This window comes from Hyla sarda, chromosome 2 (genome assembly GCF_029499605.1).
Source record: "Hyla sarda isolate aHylSar1 chromosome 2, aHylSar1.hap1, whole genome shotgun sequence".
In the NCBI taxonomy this organism is placed as follows: domain Eukaryota; kingdom Metazoa; phylum Chordata; class Amphibia; order Anura; family Hylidae; genus Hyla; species Hyla sarda.
Genome location: NC_079190.1, coordinates 63,202,901 through 63,222,086, shown reverse-complemented (window position 1 = coordinate 63,222,086; position 19,186 = coordinate 63,202,901). Strand labels below are relative to the sequence as shown.

The 19,186-nt window shown below is 41.6% G+C and overlaps 1 protein-coding gene across 5 annotated transcripts in view; it reads left to right on the top strand.

Moving 5' to 3' along the window:
• The window catches only part of DCLK1 (doublecortin like kinase 1), a 408,196-nt gene that overhangs the window by 287,970 nt on the left and 101,040 nt on the right, over nucleotides 1–19,186 (top strand). For all 5 annotated transcript variants that reach the window (XM_056561922.1, XM_056561921.1, XM_056561920.1 and 2 more), the window contains one exon: nucleotides 14,797–14,881. In XM_056561922.1, coding sequence (XP_056417897.1) covers nucleotides 14,797–14,881 — 85 coding nt within the window. The remainder of the gene's footprint in view (nucleotides 1–14,796; nucleotides 14,882–19,186) is intronic.

The following is a 19,186-nucleotide window of genomic DNA, read 5'->3' as shown; positions in this document are numbered from 1 at the left end:
CTTCTTGAGCATATCGATCAAGTAGTCCTTCACGGAGAAGACAGGGTAAGGAAAACAGCCAAAGTAAAACACGCCGTTTCGGAGGCCACACCTTCTTTCTCAAGTGTTGTTGGTGTGAGTTCTTATAGAATTATTGGGACTATGGCGGAGAATTGAGGAGCTTTTGCTCTGTTCACGCTGTACCGAGTGCTGTGGGTTAAGTTGCACCTTCATGTGGATCTGATTTGATTAGCGGTGTCTGGTTTGATCTTGATAGAACACTTAGGATAAAGGCCAAAAAGTTTAATCTTTGTTTCATCAGACTAGAGAATCTTGTTTCTTACAGCCTGAGAGTCCTTTAGGTGCTTTTATGGAAACTCAAACTCTTTTACTAAGGTGAGGTATTTTTTCTGGTGGAGTGCTGCAGTCATGGTTGACTTTTCTAAAGTTTCCCCCATCTGCACACAGATTTGGAGCTCAACCAAAGTAACCATTGAGATCTTGGTCACCTCTCTTACTTTGCTTTGGTGAGACGGCAAGCTAAACGAAGAGTCCTAGTTGTTCAAAAAAATGTCATTAAATATAATAGAGGCCACTATGCTCTTGGGAAGCTTCAATGTAGCAGAACTGTTTATATCCTTCTCCAGATCTGTCCCTCCACACAATCCTGTCTCTGATCTCTACAGGCAGTTCTGTCCACCTCATGGCTTGGTTTTTGCTCTGATCTGTATTGTCAGCTGTGAGACCTTATATAGATGGGGCTTTGTCTTTCCAAATTATATCCAATCATCTGAATGTACCACAAGTGACTCCAATCAAGGTATAGAAACATCTCAGAGATGATCAAGAAAAACGGAAGGAGCCAGAGCTAAATTTATAGTGTCATAGAAAATGGACTAATAACGTATGTCCATAAAAATAAGGTATTATCCATATAAACATTTCTTAAAGGCACATTAACATGAATATAGTGCATTAACTCTTTACATGACAGACTGGGGGATGAGAGACCTGAGGAGTGTGGAGGCCAGGGGACTGGGACTGAGTCCACCTGATAGGACCAATAGTGTACAGAAGGGCCACTTCTGTACTGGGCCACCGCAATAGCCTTAGGCATGAACTCTAGTAAGATATACTGTGCATGTCCATCCACTATCTTTACTCTATACAGTTCCAGCGAGTACAAGTAGGTAGATATCTGGATTTATTTGTTCATAACAATTTCCATTTTATATTGTTATGAGATATGCAAAAAGGACAAACAGAATAAAGTTAAAGAGGGTCTTTTAGTTTAGTAAACAAAGTTTCATGTACCTTATTAGGAAACTCTGAGCTAAAAGGATATTCCCATCTGAAGAAGTTATCCCCTAACCACAGGAAAAATGGTAAGAAGCTGATTGGGAATACAAGAATAGGGACATAATATTCCCATAAAATGATCGGAGCACACCTTTGCGTGTATGACCAGCACTCTATTTATTCTTTAAACTCTGAGGCCTCCGAAATCAGATGACCCATAGAAAGGGAACAGAGTGCTAGACATGCAGATGGGGTGCACTTCATTCATTATGGGTATAATTTTGTCCTGGTTTTGATCAGTGGGGGAGCTCCCTCAGCTTGTTGCCCCCTATCCCATGGATTAGGGATAACTGCTTCAAATTGATAAATATTAATCGAGGTCTTCTGCTCAGAATCCTTATCTTTTTATCAGATGGGAGAGCAGTTCCAAAGATAATCTCTCATTTTGGAGGACCTGTCCTGTCCTGCATAACACGGACAACCCATTGATGTGAATCAGCTGTAACCCATTTTACATATTGGTGGAAATCATTAAGTTGCCTTGCAGCACGGCTACAGGGGTGAACCAGCATTACACAATGGCCATCACAATCAATAGACCGTATGTGTAATGCACAGATGTTCCTGATCTGGAGACACACTTTGTAAAATGACCTTTCAACTTCTCACATTCTCTGCTTAGGTTTTTCTTGAAATCTTGAATATTTCACTTAAACAAGTTTAACAGAAATCTTAATCCTTCCAATAATTATCAGCTGCTGAAGTTGAGTTGTTCTTTTTCTGTCTGACAACAGTGCTCTCTGCTGACACCTCTTTCTGTCTCTGGAACTGTACAGAGTAGAATAGGTTTTCTATGGGGATTTGCTTCTACTCCGGACAGTTCCTGAGATGTGTCATCAGAGAGCACTTAGACAGAAAAGAACTAAAGGATTACTAAAAGGATTAAGATTTTTTAATAGAAGTAATTTACAAATCTGTTTAACTTTCTGGAGCCAGTTGAGATATATATATATATATATATATATATATATATATATATATATATATATATATAAAGTTTTTTCCTGGATAACCCCTTCAAGGCCTAGTGGCAAGAATGGAAACTGCAACATTTCAGGATTATTTTAAAATATACATAGTAAAATGGAAAATTTGAAATTACACTGCCAAAAATAAAAATATGTTTAACATAAATTTTTTTTTAAACAATAGGTAATTTTCTAATGACAAATTTCCTTTAAAGGCATGGGAAACTCGAGAACATTTATTGTATGAGTTCATGACTCCTATCATATAAATTAGCAGAGATTACTTTACATAGAAAATGGGATCAATGTATGATTGGTAGGGGTCCCATCCGCAGGGCACCCACTGATGAGCAGAATGAAGTGGTAGTGACATTGGTACTACAGATTAGCCCATTGAAGTGAACAAGGCTGAGCGTTGTTGAGTTGCAGTACCAGGCACAGCCACATTTGTAAAGTTTTTGCTGTGTCGAGTACTGCACTGGAGGGGTCAGAGGGTCAACTACCAATTATACATTAATAGCCTATATGATAGGCCAATATGATATAACCATCAATGTGATATCCTAAATATAAACTGTGATACTTATTTCTATGCACTATAGACAATATCAGAATTTTCCTTATGATATTGCTTTGGCATTTAGTCCACATGCTCCACATTTGATGAAAAATTTGTAGAATGCAATACATATTCCCATCTCCTTATGATCCAGTATATTGTTCCATTATATCGTATAGTGGTAGATTTCCTAATCTGTCTACACCAGTGTTTCCCTACCAGGGTGCCTCCAGCTGTTGCAAAACTTCAACTCCCAGCATGCCCGGACAGACTTTGGCTTTCCGGGCATGCTGGGAGTTGTAGTTTTGCAACAGCTGGAGGCACCCTGTTCGGGAAACACTGATCTACACTGTCTGTCACCATGGTCAGGTTATATTTATTTCACACTGTTTAGTATTAAGAGTGTAATTCTCCTTTTAAAACTGCATTTTATTATACTTTGTATCTTGTTTGTAATATGTTTATATTTTTCTTATGGGTCTTATAAGACAGTAAATGTCTAAATAAAAATAACATATTTCTTTTTTATTGTGATGTCTTATTCTTTTGTATAACTCAATTTAGCATTTTCTGACAGCTCAATTGTTGAACACAGTCTGTATTAAGACTTTTATGCATATCATTCAAAATATGTATCTAAAGAAATAAAAAATATGTATAAAGAAAAATATCCCCACTTTGTATCATGGAAATTTGCTGAATATCATGACTTTTCTGTGAATATATATATATATATATATATATATATATATATATATATATATTATAATCCAAAGCTGCATTCACAATTCTGCAGGCTTCAGAGCTAAAATCTTAAACTGGTTTCCTTACAGCAGGCACTGTACAGGGTTGTGATATAGGTAGTACTGTCGTAATATAGGAGCTCGGCAGGGCTATCAGAAGTCTGTCTAACAACAAGTGTATTGACTGTTTCCAGTAGCAAGACTGTTTCCAGTAGTGGACTATAACACAGCCTGTAACACAGGATCAGTAGTAGAAATGTAAAGCAACACATTTACAGCAATACTTAGTGTACAATTATGCAAACTATAAAATTGTCATAAAAGGAAATTAAGAAGAGAACCTGTCAACTATATAAATTATTTTAATCCCATGAAATACTGTAATAATTAAAAGGGTCACCCTTTTATGCTCATCCTCCTCCCCAGCAGCTCACTTCTTGGGAGTTTGCCAATACAGCCTAATACCTTTCTCCCTCCTTTCAGGATCCAGACTGTGTTGCCAGTGCTGGAACTATATTTCAATCATTACACTATCACGCGACCCCCATGAGGCAATTACAATGTAGCCCTAGCCCAAGCAACACAGCCCGCCCCCTGCATGTGAAGAGAAACTTAGGCTGAAAAACTTTAGTTGCTAAGACAACTTCCTCTATGGAGTATGTTTTCTTATAACTTGAAATTGTGTTGTGCAGGTCTTCTTTTATTTCTCCTGAAAATGTAAAATTAGTTAATCCATTTATAATAAAGAATGACATAATGTGGGGTATGTTAAACTCAAGTCATTTCTCTATTACCAACGCTGTTGACTTCTTCCCATGTCTAATTTACTAATAAATTATTGTAACTATTTTACATTCTGTTATATTACTATCATACTATCATACTCCTGAACAATATTTAGGCTAAGTTCACATTGCCGTCAGGCACCACTATGTGGATCTACATCAAATAATGCCTTAGATTTTGTTGGAGAAAAAAAAATAGTGCATGCACTATTTTTTTTCTCCACTAAAGTCCGGAAAAAACTATCTGATCTCAAATGAACTCCATTCAAGTCAGTGGTGAGGAGACTAAATAATGTTTTTTTGTTTAATCCATAATGTAACATTTTAGACGAATCTGAAAGTGTCAAAGTTGCTAAAGAAATTGCACACATTGTAGCCATTTTATACATAGGCCGTGCATTTATGAAGTATTGTTTATCAATATTTGTATCTTATTGTACCTACAGATGCCATTTGTTACAACTGAGAGGATTTTATAATATCACATAATAAAACTATATAGGAAATAATGAATGTTTTCATGTCTCTATTGTCTGTTGATAAATAATAAAATTTACAATTAGTTCAACTCCACAACCTTCCATATATTTGTATGTTTGCTGTATTAGCTATGTTCACATGGGCATTAACTGTGTAACTGACCATGGTGCACAGAAAGCCATAGAGCAGTGCTGCACATGGGCAAGGTTTTTTCCTGTGTGCACAGTGGAGGAATACACTGAAATAAAATGATGTCAAGTGATGTCACGACCCCTGCCATGGGAACCCAGCTTTTTAAACATAGGGGATAAAATGTCTAGGGGCGAAGAACCCCTTTAATCCAAGTATTTGCTCTTGTAGGCTGTTTGGTTTTACATTTTGTAGTTTGTGTGTTATTCAATAGCCCGATATGACTGGATTGATAAGCCATGCTGTCAGTCACACAAGGGGATGGAAAGCTTGTCACTCAGTGTGTACGGGAGAAGCAGGACTTAAAGGGTTTCTATAAATCTTAACAGCATTTAAGCAGCTTTATACTCAAAAATACTGAAATTATAGTATTCAATACTATAATCTGCTGACCTAAAAACTCTAAAAAAATGTAAACCTATAATCTTTTCTTAAAAGGGCTCATCCCCAGAATCATTTTGTTTAAAAAAAAAAAAAAGTTGTATTAGAGTGCTAGAGAAAACACATTTATAATACAATGTTCAGTTCTGGAGACCTCACCGAACACATCCGAAGAGGGGCTGCACAAATGGTGGAAGGTCTTAAAGCATACCTGTTGTTTCAGGTAACTTTTCAGGATAACCTGTCCTGTGTGTAAAGAAGGAGCAGCATTATTTCTTGGCATTATACACCCTGTGCATGGCATTTTTCATTAGATATCTGCTCTGCAGGCTCTATGTCTATTTTTTGTTGTCCCTGAACTGGTGTGGAGATTAGCTGCACACACACATTAAAAGGGAATCCTGATCCCCTATTCTTTAACATACACCCTAAGAAGCAGCAGTAAGGAGGACATTATAGAGCGGTATTGAACAGTGTGAATCATTAAATTACAGCTGTGAGCCCCTGGAATGAGATCAAATACTCACTGTAAGCTTCTGCAGTCTCTCAGCAGTCTCTTTGTTTGCTTCTGTATCTCTCCAGCTACTCCCCCACCTCACTATCTTTCTCCTTTCCCTCTCTATAAACTTGTATGGACATAATGTAACCTGATCTCTCACTGAACCACAATCCACATTGTCTCTCAAGTTGGATTTGAGCTGTTTTTAGACTGAATGATAAGTTTAGGATGGGGAAATTAAAGGAGCGTGATAAGATTTAAAAAAAAGGCATTTGTCTCTGATAGGATACATTACCAATTTTTTTTTTTACTTATTTAAAATATTTAATTATGCAACATTTGATGAAATGATAGTAACTATTTAAACAAAAAAAAATATCAGGAGAAACTTAACTAAATCTACGTAGCCTGGAGGAAATAAGGGAAAAGGAGGACATGACTGAAACCTATACATGTTTTTAAAGGTCTAAAAAAGGTTCAGAAGGATAGAAGCTAAACATAAGAACAAGCGAGCACAGTCTGAGGTTAGTTGGGAGGAAGATCACAAGCAATGTCAGAAAATATAACTTTATTGAAATAGTAGCAGATGCTTGGAATAAACTTCCAACAGATATGATTGGTAAATCCCCAGTTATTGCACCATGGAGTCCACAAACTGTTTAAAGCACATATAATTCTGCTATGATAAGCTTACTACCTGCTTTCTGTCTATCCTATCTGCATGAAGTTGCTCTGTTCTTCTTTTGTATGGACAGAATAAAGTGGGGTGTCCTGGGTGTACTGTTATTGTGACAACCACATTCTGGTAGGAAACTACATTTCCAACAAGCTCCTTGCATCTCCTCCTAAATTTACTACGCATGCACCATATCACTACACAGAGTGAAGAGATTCACTATATAGTCAAAGAATGCTCCTGCTCATCCTGACAACAATAGAGCTACATGAAGGTGTATATAATAGCAACCAAGTACTAAAAATTGATATGGACAATTCCTAAGAATTTTTTTTTATTTTGGGTAATTTGCCTGATAAAGATTGTGGGAATACCCCTACACCTGATATTAATGTGATTATATAGTAATAACTTCCTAAACTGTATGCATAATACATTTACAGCAGCATGGTAATTCCATGTTTAAATCAGTTGAACGTAAAATCCCAATTCCAGACATGTCCCCTGCAGCCGAATTTTAGATTAAATTGACAATATCCTTTATTGTCGTTGAATGAATTTAAATAAAGGGTCTGCCAAAACATTTCATTCCGAATGTTAGTGCTTGAGGTGTGAATATCATTGCATTTCTTATCATCAATAATGGACGACCCATGGTTCTCTGAACTTAGATCACCATGTACTGATAGAACTGATTTTGTTCTGACTTACGCCATCTGAAATCAGACAGAGATTAAGCTGGTCATGAACAATAGGAAAAGAGAAACAGGACACTCAATACTAGAATGGATAGTACCAAACGAGAACTGGCTAAAAAAGAAAGGTTGTGTACCCTATACAACCTGGAAAAGTAACTTAGAATACTGGATATTGCTATGTAGATAAGTGTATAAAGGAGATGAGTCCTTTTTAAAGGATTGGGTAGAATATAATGTAATTAAAATTAGGTATATTTAATGGCATAATTTTTTTTTTTACAAAAAATATATAAAAATATCGACTCATCTTTGTAAAGCATAAAAAACCCTTTAAGTGCCTGGAGATAACTGCAGGGCTCTTGCAGTATCTCTTACTAGTCAGCAGTATATGCAGTATAATAAAACAATATAGAGTAAACTAATTTATAAAATCTAGAGCAGTACATATATAAAATCTAAAGACCCCATACACGTTACTGAGAAGTCGGCTAAACCCAACATTTTCAGTGGGACCGACCGACCATCTAATGTGTAAGGAGACCTCCCAAGTCGACAGAGGATGTCAGAGGAGAGAAGGCTTGGGCACGTTGGATTTTAACCTTCGTATTCAATCAGATATGACGCTGGCAGAGCTAAAAGTCGATATGCGGCCAAATGTGGTTAAAAAATAAATAAATAAATAAATAAACAAATAAAAACTTAAATAAGATCTGCTGGGAGGGGCTGCCTTGAGAGAGTAGAGCAGGTGACATGGTTAGTGAATGCAGCGAATATAGATGAGGGAGTTGTATGCACCTCAGCCAATCAGGGACAATCACACACTGGACACTAAAGCACTCTTGGCATTCTGAGCTGTGGAAAAGGGAGTGTGATGTTACAAAGTGACATGTCATCTACTGTGGACCACAGTCATCATGTGTGCCAAGAACTACTGGACTTTCTGCCTGGAGGGAGAGCTGAGAGAAACACATGCTCAGCAAATATTACACTTATACATTGCAAAGTTATATAACCTTAACATGTGCAGCTCTATAAAGGTAATTTAATTTGGCTGGATTTCCCCCTTAACCGCTCCCCCCTTTACCATTCAGTGCATGCAAATGTATATTGAAAGTATATAGGCACCTGCAGATTAATGTTGTCTGAAGCCGCCAATATAAGTGGCAATGACCAACCAACTAATGGGTGTGGTGTTTTCCTGTTTTTTTCCAATGCCAGATGTCAGGAAAGAAAAGGATTTGGCAGTTGGATTTAAACATAATTGATCCTTTAGTTTTTTTTTTTTAGGGGAGTTGCGTATTAGCTTATGCCTCTATCCCCACTCAGAACTTGCTGCTTAGACTAGCTAAATTTGTATGGTGGGAACAGGGAGCTGGGAGAGGCAGCTGCTTGCTCAACCATCAACCTTAGTGCAAAGAGTCTTCTCATATTGTTGGCCAAGAAATGGACTGTCACCGGTACTACAAACAATTTATTTATAAATATATAATATTCTTAAGTTTTGTGTCTACAGCACCTATTCACACTAAAGCATCCCTTAAGTTACAGGCTACCAAAAAAAAAAAAAAAAAGTGATCAGAAACAAAACCTGCAGATCAAAAGAGATGGATCTATTTGCCACTCACTTTGAATTCACTTCTGGTTTATGGCTCAGATGAAAAACTGAAACAAAAGATAAAGCATTAAGGAAGAACTCCAGAATATAAAAATGTATCGTGGGGGGGGGGGGGGGGGTCCCAGTGGACAGACTACCTGCGATCTGACACTTATCCCATAGCCTTAGGATAGGGATATATTTTTATATCCTGGAGTATTTGTTTAAAAAAAAGTAAAATAAAATACTGTGTGTGACCCCTGCCCCCCCCCCCCCCCCCCCAAAAAAAAAAAAGCTTCAGCTGAAGTATACGTGACGTATATGATTAGCCTTTTTTGCCCTTTGTGCATATAAATGCATGAAGGACCTGAAACATAAGGCTGTCAGAAAAGAGGTGTTTTATATTTCATAAATCTCAGAAGTAATTCATCTAGCCATGGAAGATGAAATGATTCACCCGTCATCTGTGTTGTGACAATAACAAGAGTAATAAAACATAAAAGCAGAAGTGACATTTCTCTTTACTGTCCCAGTGACACCTCATCTGTTTCTGCAACCTCTAATTTTCCCATCGAACAATATCTCTTTGAAGCAGAATACAGTGGCAGCCTATATAATGTCTATGTTTATTGTTAGACTGTTTATTGTCTTTTATGGGATATTTTGACAATTTTAAAATATTATTATTTGACTGTTTTTTGCATTTTTATTAATCCATTGTTCCCATTATTCAGGAATTATTTTATCCCTATGAAGGACAAACATGCTTTTTCTGCACTTAAATGTGTACCTGTCATAAACAAAAACTTTTTCTATAATATCCCTGCAGCTATTGCCTGTTTGTCTCTGTGAGGAACCAAGGAAGGGACAAGTAGGGCTCTGTGCAGGCTCCTGGCTTGTCAATCATCATGTGTGAGCCAGAGGAATGTCACAGAGCCTCAGTGCACAGAGCCCTGCTTGTCCTCGGTGCACAGAGCCCTGCTTGTCCTCGGTGTACAGAGCCCTGCTTGTCCTCAGTGTACAGAGCCCTGCTTGTCCTCACTACACAGAGCCCTGCTTGTCCTCACTACACAGAGCCCTGCTTGTCCTCAGTGTACAGAGTCCTGCTTGTCCTCAGTGTACAGAGCCCTGCTTGTCCTCAGTGTACAGAGCCCTGCTTGTCCTCAGTGTACAGAGCCCTGCTTGTCCTCAGTGTACAGAGCCCTGCTTGTCCTCAGTGTACAGAGCCCTGCTTGTCCTCAGTGTACAGAGCCCTGCTTGTCCTCAGTGTACAGAGCCCTGCTTGTCCTCAGTGTACAGAGCCCTGCTTGTCCTCAGTGTACAGAGCCCTGCTCGTCCTCAGTGTACAGAGCCCCACTTGTCCTCAGTGTACAGAGCCCCGCTTGCCCTCAGTGTACAGAGCCCTGCTTGTCCTCAGTGCACAGAGCCCTGCTTGTCCTCAGTGCCCAGAGCCCCGCTTGTCCTCAGTGCCCAGAGCCCCGCTTGTCCTCAGTGCCCAGAGCCCTGCTTGTCCTCAGGGCCCAGAGCCCTGCTTGTCCTCAGTTTACAGAACCCTGCTTGCCTCCACAGTGCCCAGAGCCCTGCTTCTCCTCAGTGTACAGAACCCTACTTGTCCTCAGTGCACAGAGCCCTTCTTGTCCTAAGCTCAGTGCACAGAGCCCTGCTTGTCCTCAGTGTACAGAGCCCTGCTTGTCCTCAGTGGACAGAGTCCTGCTTGTTCTCAGTGCACAGAGTCCTGCTTGTCCTCAGTGCACAGAGTCCTGCTTGTCCTCAGTGCACAGAGTCCTGCTTGTCCTCAGTGCACAGAGCCCTGCTTGTCCTCAGTGTACAGAACCCTGCTTGTCCTCAGCTCAGTGCCCAGAGCCTTGCTTAAGCGAGCGAAGGGGTAGTTTTTTAAACCCCTCCCCCCCCTTGTGCACAGTGCATCGCTCCCACTTTGTACGTGGGCCTGAGGAATCTTGCTTCTCCTATGTCGTTTACCCTATAGTATCACCAGATACAGGGGGCCCTAAATGAAGGAATACTTGTAGGGTCTCACAATGTTGGTGTTATTGAATTTTCAATGTTGCACAGAGGGTTTCTTCTTTTAATATGAGATATCATATGATCACACCTTGGAGATGTTAGTCACCACCTTTATACTGGGGAAATAAACATGGGAAGTTCATTTTCTGCTATGAAATGCTGTACATTCAATATATGTGTTAACATTACAGATTATTATACTAAAAGATACTATAGGGATATTAATATTTAAACCTTACAACAACTGTTTTGGGTAAAGTGGTTGAATCCTAAATCCCACCAATAAGAAAACTAATTTTCCCTACCTGACATGGATAACACTTGACGTGATATGGTAATACCATGCATCTCCTTGACATAAAGGTAATGTAAAATAAATAATCCTGGTATCCTGCAATATTTTTTTTTCTTTATTTGATAATGTCATGTCATTGCCAGAATATTATATCGCCTTCATATTTTTTTTTACTTTGAAATAATTGTCTTTCTCAAAGGACAGAGCTCAATATTTGAAAGTGTAAGTTCAACTTGAGACTTATATAGTAAGAAATTGCACAACTAACAAAGACATAAAAATGTGGTATTATTGGGATTTATCCTACTACAAGTCAGAGCACTATGGCAATACAATCACTAAAAAGTGTAGGTGCCTCAAAGGTCAACAGTACATAAAACGTATGGTGTCCAGCACTGACAGTATAGCAGGTGGACCTGATGAAGGGATAGCTTATATCTCGAAACAGGTCCTAATAAACCATGTTCTGCTGAAGTCTTCACTGGACATTTCTTTATATGCAGCTCTCCTGATGATATCTTCCTGTCTTATTTCTGAATATAGCAGGGAAGTTGCAGCCAGTGTTTGCTATGTTTCTCCTTGAGCAGAGCACCAAAAGAAATGTGGAGTCTTATAGGCCTGGCATTGCCCTTCTGGGAAGAAATATGCAAAGTAGTTCTCTTCCAGAAGGAAGAGAACTTGCTCTACAGTGCCACCTATTGGATTTAGCATCCTTGCAAATAAGAACCTCAATACTGGGTATTATTAAAGGCCTACTCCACCCCTAGACATCTTATCCCCTATCCAAAGGATAGGGGATAAGATTTCTGATCACAGGGATCCTGCCACTGGGGACCCCAGCGATCTCCCTGCTGCACCCGGCGTTCGGGATTGTGTGCAGTACTGGAGGTTCGTGACATCACAGCCATGCCCACTTTTTTAAAGAACTAATGAGCGGGCTTATAATAAAGGAATACTAAGTGTTACCCTGGAGCGAGCACACACTGACACTGCCACCATCTCCTTTAATAAGGTAAGTTTATTATAGATTTCATCAGGATATATATTTAGGGCCTTTCATTCCATTTTATAGCCTGTAAGGACACATGGGGCGATGACCTACAGGATCTCTACAGTAGCACTACTTGTGAAAGCTTTTAAATTGCATTCCTAGCTAACAAATGGGGAACATTAGTTCTGGGTTGGGGTAGGGGGTACATCTAAAATCTGTAAAGGAGTTTTCGAAGCTATACAAGCCCTCTAACATTTTCATGGTAATGCAGAGTGCTCAATTCTCTTTCTGAACAGGTTGGCCGACATTTATCATTGTCTTTTAGACAGTTTTTTGTGTCTAAAAAAGGCGCAAAAAAAGGCGCAGGCAGGGTTTATTTGTGCCTTTTTTGCGCCTTTTGGTTTACACATTTCTGTAATCCACTGATTTTGGCAATACATATGATATGGAAGGGTTTATGAACTGCGCCTTTTTATGAAAAAGACGCAAAGCCACTGAAGAGTCTCCAAAATATACCAGCCCAGACTTAGCTTAGCTTTTTGGTGTATGTGAAGAGAGAAATTTCTGAAAATGTGACCTGCACAAATTTATCAAATGCTCTGTGACCATTTAATACATTTGGTGCTCCTACACATTACCAGCACACACAAAAAAGGTGTAGAAAAATGCTTCACTTACACCTATAATGATAAATGCCGGCCGCTAAGTCTGCACTTTTTGTATTACGTGTAAGTAAGTGCTTCAGATTCACATGGCTGAAGTGTTTCTCTAGTGACAAAGAAAAATTAGGAATTTGGGTCATTGAAATTTCCCTTTAGCTCTATTGCATTATAATTGTACTGTTTTATGAACCATTGTATTAAAATGTTTATTTAATTTCTTTAAGGGTACTTGTCAATAGAATTTGACATGTCCTAGGGACATGTCAGATGTTTTTATTGGTCCGACCTATGACGGGAACCAGCAGAGAGAGAATTCCTAAGCTTACACACTTCTCTCCCCATCCTGTACTTATGAGATCTGGAGGTCCCCATAGACTTACATTATAATCCATATAGGTCATGTGACACGGAGCTGGAATAGAATGTGCGCAGTTCTCATGCTAATCTTGGGTAATGGGATTGCTCTTTTAGTTTTATCATATCCTGCCACTGGCAATCCTAATAGTAACACTTTAAAGACATGTGGAACTACTTTCATGCATATTATGGGAAAATTAATTAAAATTAATAATGAAATGGGGGGGGGGGGGATGGGGAATCATATGTAACAGGGTTTTGGGTGTGTCCTATTTCCCTGAGGTCCAGTACCCTTGTTACCTCTCTGTGCTTGGCAATCCGACCCTGAGCCTTTTCAATCTGGGAGTTGGAGTACTTATGTGGCAGTGCCTCCACCCAATGGATCATCTGGGGTATGAATTTAAGAAAAATAATAAGACTGACACAAAGCTAACTTGAAACTAACTTTGTATTGCATAAAGGAAAAAAGCCATGCATAAGAAATAGTAAGGTGCAGAATAGCACAAAATCAGACAAATGCAAAGAGTATATAGGTCTCACCCACCCACAAACTTTGTCATAGCTGTTGTTGGGTACCTTCAGTTGGTGCACATTAAATAGATAGGGTCCATTCAAAGCCCTGCGCCACAGAGTTACTTGGAGTAAGCTGAAACTCTCAATTTGTCCACAAACGGATCTCAATGTCTTTTATTGGTATGTAAGTTCAGGGTTTTGGACTTACCCTTACATAGGCTGTAAATCAGGTCAGCCCAGCTTCATGTTCTCTTTCTGCTACCAGCACTGGATCTTGTTCAACCTGCTGGCAGATTCCTCTCAGCTTCTGCAGGTACTGTGTGAACCAGGATCCTTCACAGGCTGTTCCTCTGTGTCCTCTCTCTCTCTGCTTTCTCTGTTGGAACTCAAAACATCCAAGATGGCTAGGAACACATGTCAACAAAACTCCTCCTTCTCCCGCTTTAGTCACTGCTCAGTTTATTTGCTCGTCGAGTCCACTATCTACTGGACACTTTATGTTACATGTTATCATGTTGCATGATAACACACAATAATCCTAGGGTGTTACACATACTACTTGAGGGCCACAGTGTTAAATGAGATTGTTAAAAGATATTTATAGCTTGTATTACATGTTATGACCCTTCTCTCTGCCCTGTCACTGTGTATGACAGTGTTTCCCAACAAGGGTGCCTCCAGCCTTGCAAAACTACAACTCTCAGCATGCTGAGAGTTGTAGTTTTACAACAGATGGAGGCACCCTGGTTGGGAAACACTGGTGAAGGTCCTAATTCACATTTATTTATGACGGTAATAGTCATTGATGAGGAACCAGGCATGGTCTTCAATGTGGCCAAATTCTCCACAAAAAGACATTTTAAGCTTCTTTAATTTAATCCTTACAAAAAAACAACATTATATTATTCACAGAAACAAATATCCAATCTTGCGAAAAATGACTTTTTTTGTTTGCAGACAATCATTCTCTATTTCCTCTGGTTTGGATGTAGCTATATACTAATATAATATTATATAATAAGTTGTCTCTTGGCTCATTTCAGGGCTCTCAGCACAGCGGCTCCTCTACCTCACTGGCATCCACCAAAGTCTGCAGCTCCATGGATGAGGGTGATGTCTTAGTGGAAGGTAAGATAAGAAATGGTGTAATCTAGAAGACTATACCAGATAAATACACCTAGCATTTCACCGGCAATTAAATTGATGGCATCCTTTTATGTATCATGCAAAGGGAGCGCAGAGTCAATAGAGCTTGATCCTCTGTCTGCGCCTAAGGTGATGTATTAATTGGGCTGAACTGATGGATCTGATGTTCTCCAAATGAAGGTCAAAGAGACGGAAAGGAACCATTTCACTCATCAGGGGTGTAGCATAGTAATGGCACCTGAGCCATGTAAGAAGACCCTTTATTACTTAGTGGATATGAGTGATAGCAGCGTCATAGTGCCAGTGCCATCTGAGTGATTTCATAGCCAACAATAATGTTCTTTACAGCTGGGGGGTGATGTACATATAATAAACAAGTGCCAATGGGACTGGTCATCCACTGTTCTCCACCTCTAGCACTGTACCAGGCATTGCCCAGTCTTCCTACATAAATCTTGTGGTAGAGGAAAAGCAAAAATGATGCTCTTGTCCTCAAATCTGGTCCTCATATCCTGTCCTCATATCCCAACCTTATATCCTGTCCTCATATCCTGTCCTTATATCCTGTCCTCATATCCCAACCTTATATCCTGTCCTCATATCCTGTCCTTATATCCTGTCCTCATATCCCGTCCTCATATTCCAACCATATATCCCCTCCTCATATCCCCTCCTCATATCCTGTCCTCATATGCCGACCTTATATCTCACCCTTATATCCCAACCTCATATCCCATACTCATGTCCCTTCCTCATATCCCGCTCTCATATCCTGACCTCAAGTGAGGCTGAGCTGTAATGAAGAGATTGTAGGCCGAAAATAGAAGGGGTCTTGGCTTTAGGGGGGGGGGGGGTGGCTTGTGGAAGTGATGAAGAGATTGTGGTTGAAGGACCTACGATGTGGGTGTAGCGGGCGAAAATGATGTTTTCAGCCTTGAACTAAAACATTAAAGGGCTGTGGGGTGGCTTGTGGGATGGACTGACACACTTACCAGGAGATGCAGAGCTTGTGGAAAAAGGTAATAGAAGTCCCTCGCAAATGGGGGGAGGGTTAGGGTTAATTTCACTCTAATATAATTTTAGTTGACCTATAAGACTATGCTCACTTTGCCATTGGGCTCTGCTATATCCATCGGCAATTCCGTCAAAATGACATGCACAATTTTTTTCTCTGGTACACTACCAGATCACTGACGGACCTCATTCGAGTCAACGGGATCTGTTGGAACCTGGTGGTGACCTGGTGGACCTGGTTTGGGGGTGATACAGCGCCAAAAAAAGAGCCAAACTGACCAAGATAAGGACACAGAACAATGGCAATGTGAACTTAGTCTAAGGAACATATGGACCAAGTTTTATCAAATACTGTATATTAAATGTAGAACCGCACCTATCCTCAGGTTGTGTGTGGCATTGCAGCTCAGTTCAAGTGAATGGAGCCTGGTTGTAATACCACACACAACCTCAGGACAGATGTGGCGCGGTTTCTGGAAGAAATTAGTTCTGGTTTTCTATTTCTGGATAACCCGTCTAAACCCCCTGAACCAATGATAAATCTATAGATACTACTGCTTGAGGCAAAAAAATATATTTTATGTGCAATAGTGACTAAGAACAGTAATGATAATTATTCTGCACAATGTGAATTCCCTCATAGTCCATTTCATGCACAATGGGGGAGATTTATCAAAACCTGTCCAGAGGAAAAGTTGCTGAGTTGCCCATAGCAACCAATCAGATTCTGCTTTCATTTTTGAAAAGACCTCTGCAAAATGAAAGAAGCGATCTGATTGGTTGCTATGGGCAACTCAGCAACTTTACCCCTGGACAGGTTTTGATAAATCTCCCCCTTTGTATTTTATGTTGAAATAGGATATAGCTTCATGTGGCTAGTGATCCTTTATACATTAGTATATTATAGCCATATGAATTGTTACGCCGAGCGCTCCGGGTTCCCGCTCCTCCCCGGAGCGCTCGCTTCACCTCCTCCGCTGCAGCGCTCCGGTCACGTCCTCTGACCCGGGGCGCTGCGATCCTGCTGCTAGCCGGGATGCGATTCGCGATGCGGGTAGCGCCCGCTCGCGATGCGCACCCCGGCTCCCCTACCTGACTCGCTCCCCGTCTGTTCTGTCCCGGCGCGCGCGGCCCCGCTCCCTAGGGCGCGCGCGCGCCGGGTCTCTGCGATTTAAAGGGCCACTGCGCCGCTGATTGGCGCAGTGGTTCCAATTAGGGTTATCACCTGTGCACTCCCTATATTACCTCACTTCCCTTGCACTCCCTTGCCGGATCTTGTTGCCTTAGTGCCAGTGAAAGCGTTCCTTGTGTGTCCCTTGCCAGTGTTTCCAGACCTTCTGCCGTTGCCCCTGACTACGATCCTTGCTGCCTGCCCCGACCTTCTGCTACGTCCGACCTTGCTTCTGCCTACTCCCTTGTACCGCGCCTATCTTCAGCAGCCAGAGAGGTGAGCCGTTGCTAGTGGATACGACCTGGTCACTACCGCCGCAGCAAGACCATCCCGCTTTGCGGCGGGCTCTGGTGAAAACCAGTAGTGGCTTAGAACCGGTCCACTAGCACGGTCCACGCCAATCCCTCTCTGGCACAGAGGGTCCACTACCTGCCAGCCGGCATCGTGACAGTAGATCCGGCCATGGATCCCGCTGAAGTTCCTCTGCCAGTTGTCGCTGACCTCACCACGGTGGTCGCCCAGCAGTCACAACAGATTGCGCAACAAGGCCAACAGCTGTCTCAACTGACCGTTATGCTACAACAGTTGCTACCACAGCTTCAGCAGTCATCTCCTCCGCCAGCTCCTGCACCTCCTCCGCAGCGAGTGGCCGCTCCTGGGATACGCTTATCCTTGCCGGATAAATTTGATGGGGACTCTAAGTTTTGCCGTGGCTTCCTTTCCCAATGTTCCCTGCATCTGGAGATGATGTCGGACCTGTTTCTCACTGAAAGGTCTAAGGTGGCTTTCGTAGTCAGTCTTCTGTCCGGAAAAGCCCTGTCATGGGCCACACCGCTCTGGGACCGCAATGACCCCGTCACTGCCTCCGTACACTCCTTCTTCTCGGAAATCCGAAGTGTCTTTGAGGAACCTGCCCGAGCCTCTTCTGCTGAGACTGCCCTGTTGAACCTGGTCCAGGGTAATTCTTCCGTTGGCGAGTATGCCGTACAATTCCGTACACTTGCTTCAGAATTGTCCTGGAATAATGAGGCCCTCTGCGCGACCTTCAAAAAAGGCCTATCCAGCAACATTAAAGATGTTCTGGCCGCACGAGAAATTCCTGCTAATCTACATGAACTTATTCACCTAGCCACTCGCATTGACATGCGTTTTTCTGAAAGGCGTCAGGAACTCCGCCAAGATATGGACTCTGTTCGCACGAGGCGTTTCGTCTCCTCGGCTCCTCTCTCCTCTGGTCCCCTGCAATCTGTTCCTGTGCCTCCCGCCGTGGAGGCTATGCAGGTCGACCGGTCTCGCCTGACACCTCAAGAGAGGACACGACGCCGTATGGAGAACCTCTGCCTGTACTGTGCTAGTACCGAACACTTCCTGAGGGATTGTCCTATCCGTCCTCCCCGCCTGGAAAGACGTACGCTGACTCCGCACAAAGGTGAGACAGTCCTTGATGTCTACTCTGCTTCTCCACGTCTTACTGTGCCTGTGCGGATGTCTGCTTCTGCCTTCTCCTTCTCTACAGTGGCCTTCTTGGACTCTGGTTCTGCAGGAAATTTTATTTTGGCCTCTCTCGTCAACAGGTTCAGCATCCCAGTGACCAGTCTCGCCAGACCCCTCTACATCAATTGTGTAAATAATGAAAGATTGGACTGTACCATACGTTTCCGCACGGAGCCCCTTCTTATGAGCATCGGATCTCATCATGAGAGGATTGAACTTTTGGTCCTCCCCAATTGCACCTCGGAGATTCTCCTTGGACTTCCCTGGCTTCAACTTCATTCCCCAACCCTGGATTGGTCCACTGGGGAGATCAAGAGTTGGGGGTCCTCTTGTTCCAAGAACTGTCTAAAACCGGTTCCCAGTAACCCTTGCCGTAACTCTGTGGTTCCTCCAGTAACCGGTCTCCCTAAGGCCTATATGGACTTCGCGGATGTTTTCTGCAAAAAACAAGCTGAGACTCTACCTCCTCACAGGCCTTATGATTGCCCTATCGACCTCCTCCCGGGTACTACTCCACCCCGGGGCAGAATTTATCCTCTCTCTGCCCCAGAGACTCTTGCCATGTCCGAATACGTCCAGGAGAATCTAAAAAAGGGCTTTATCCGTAA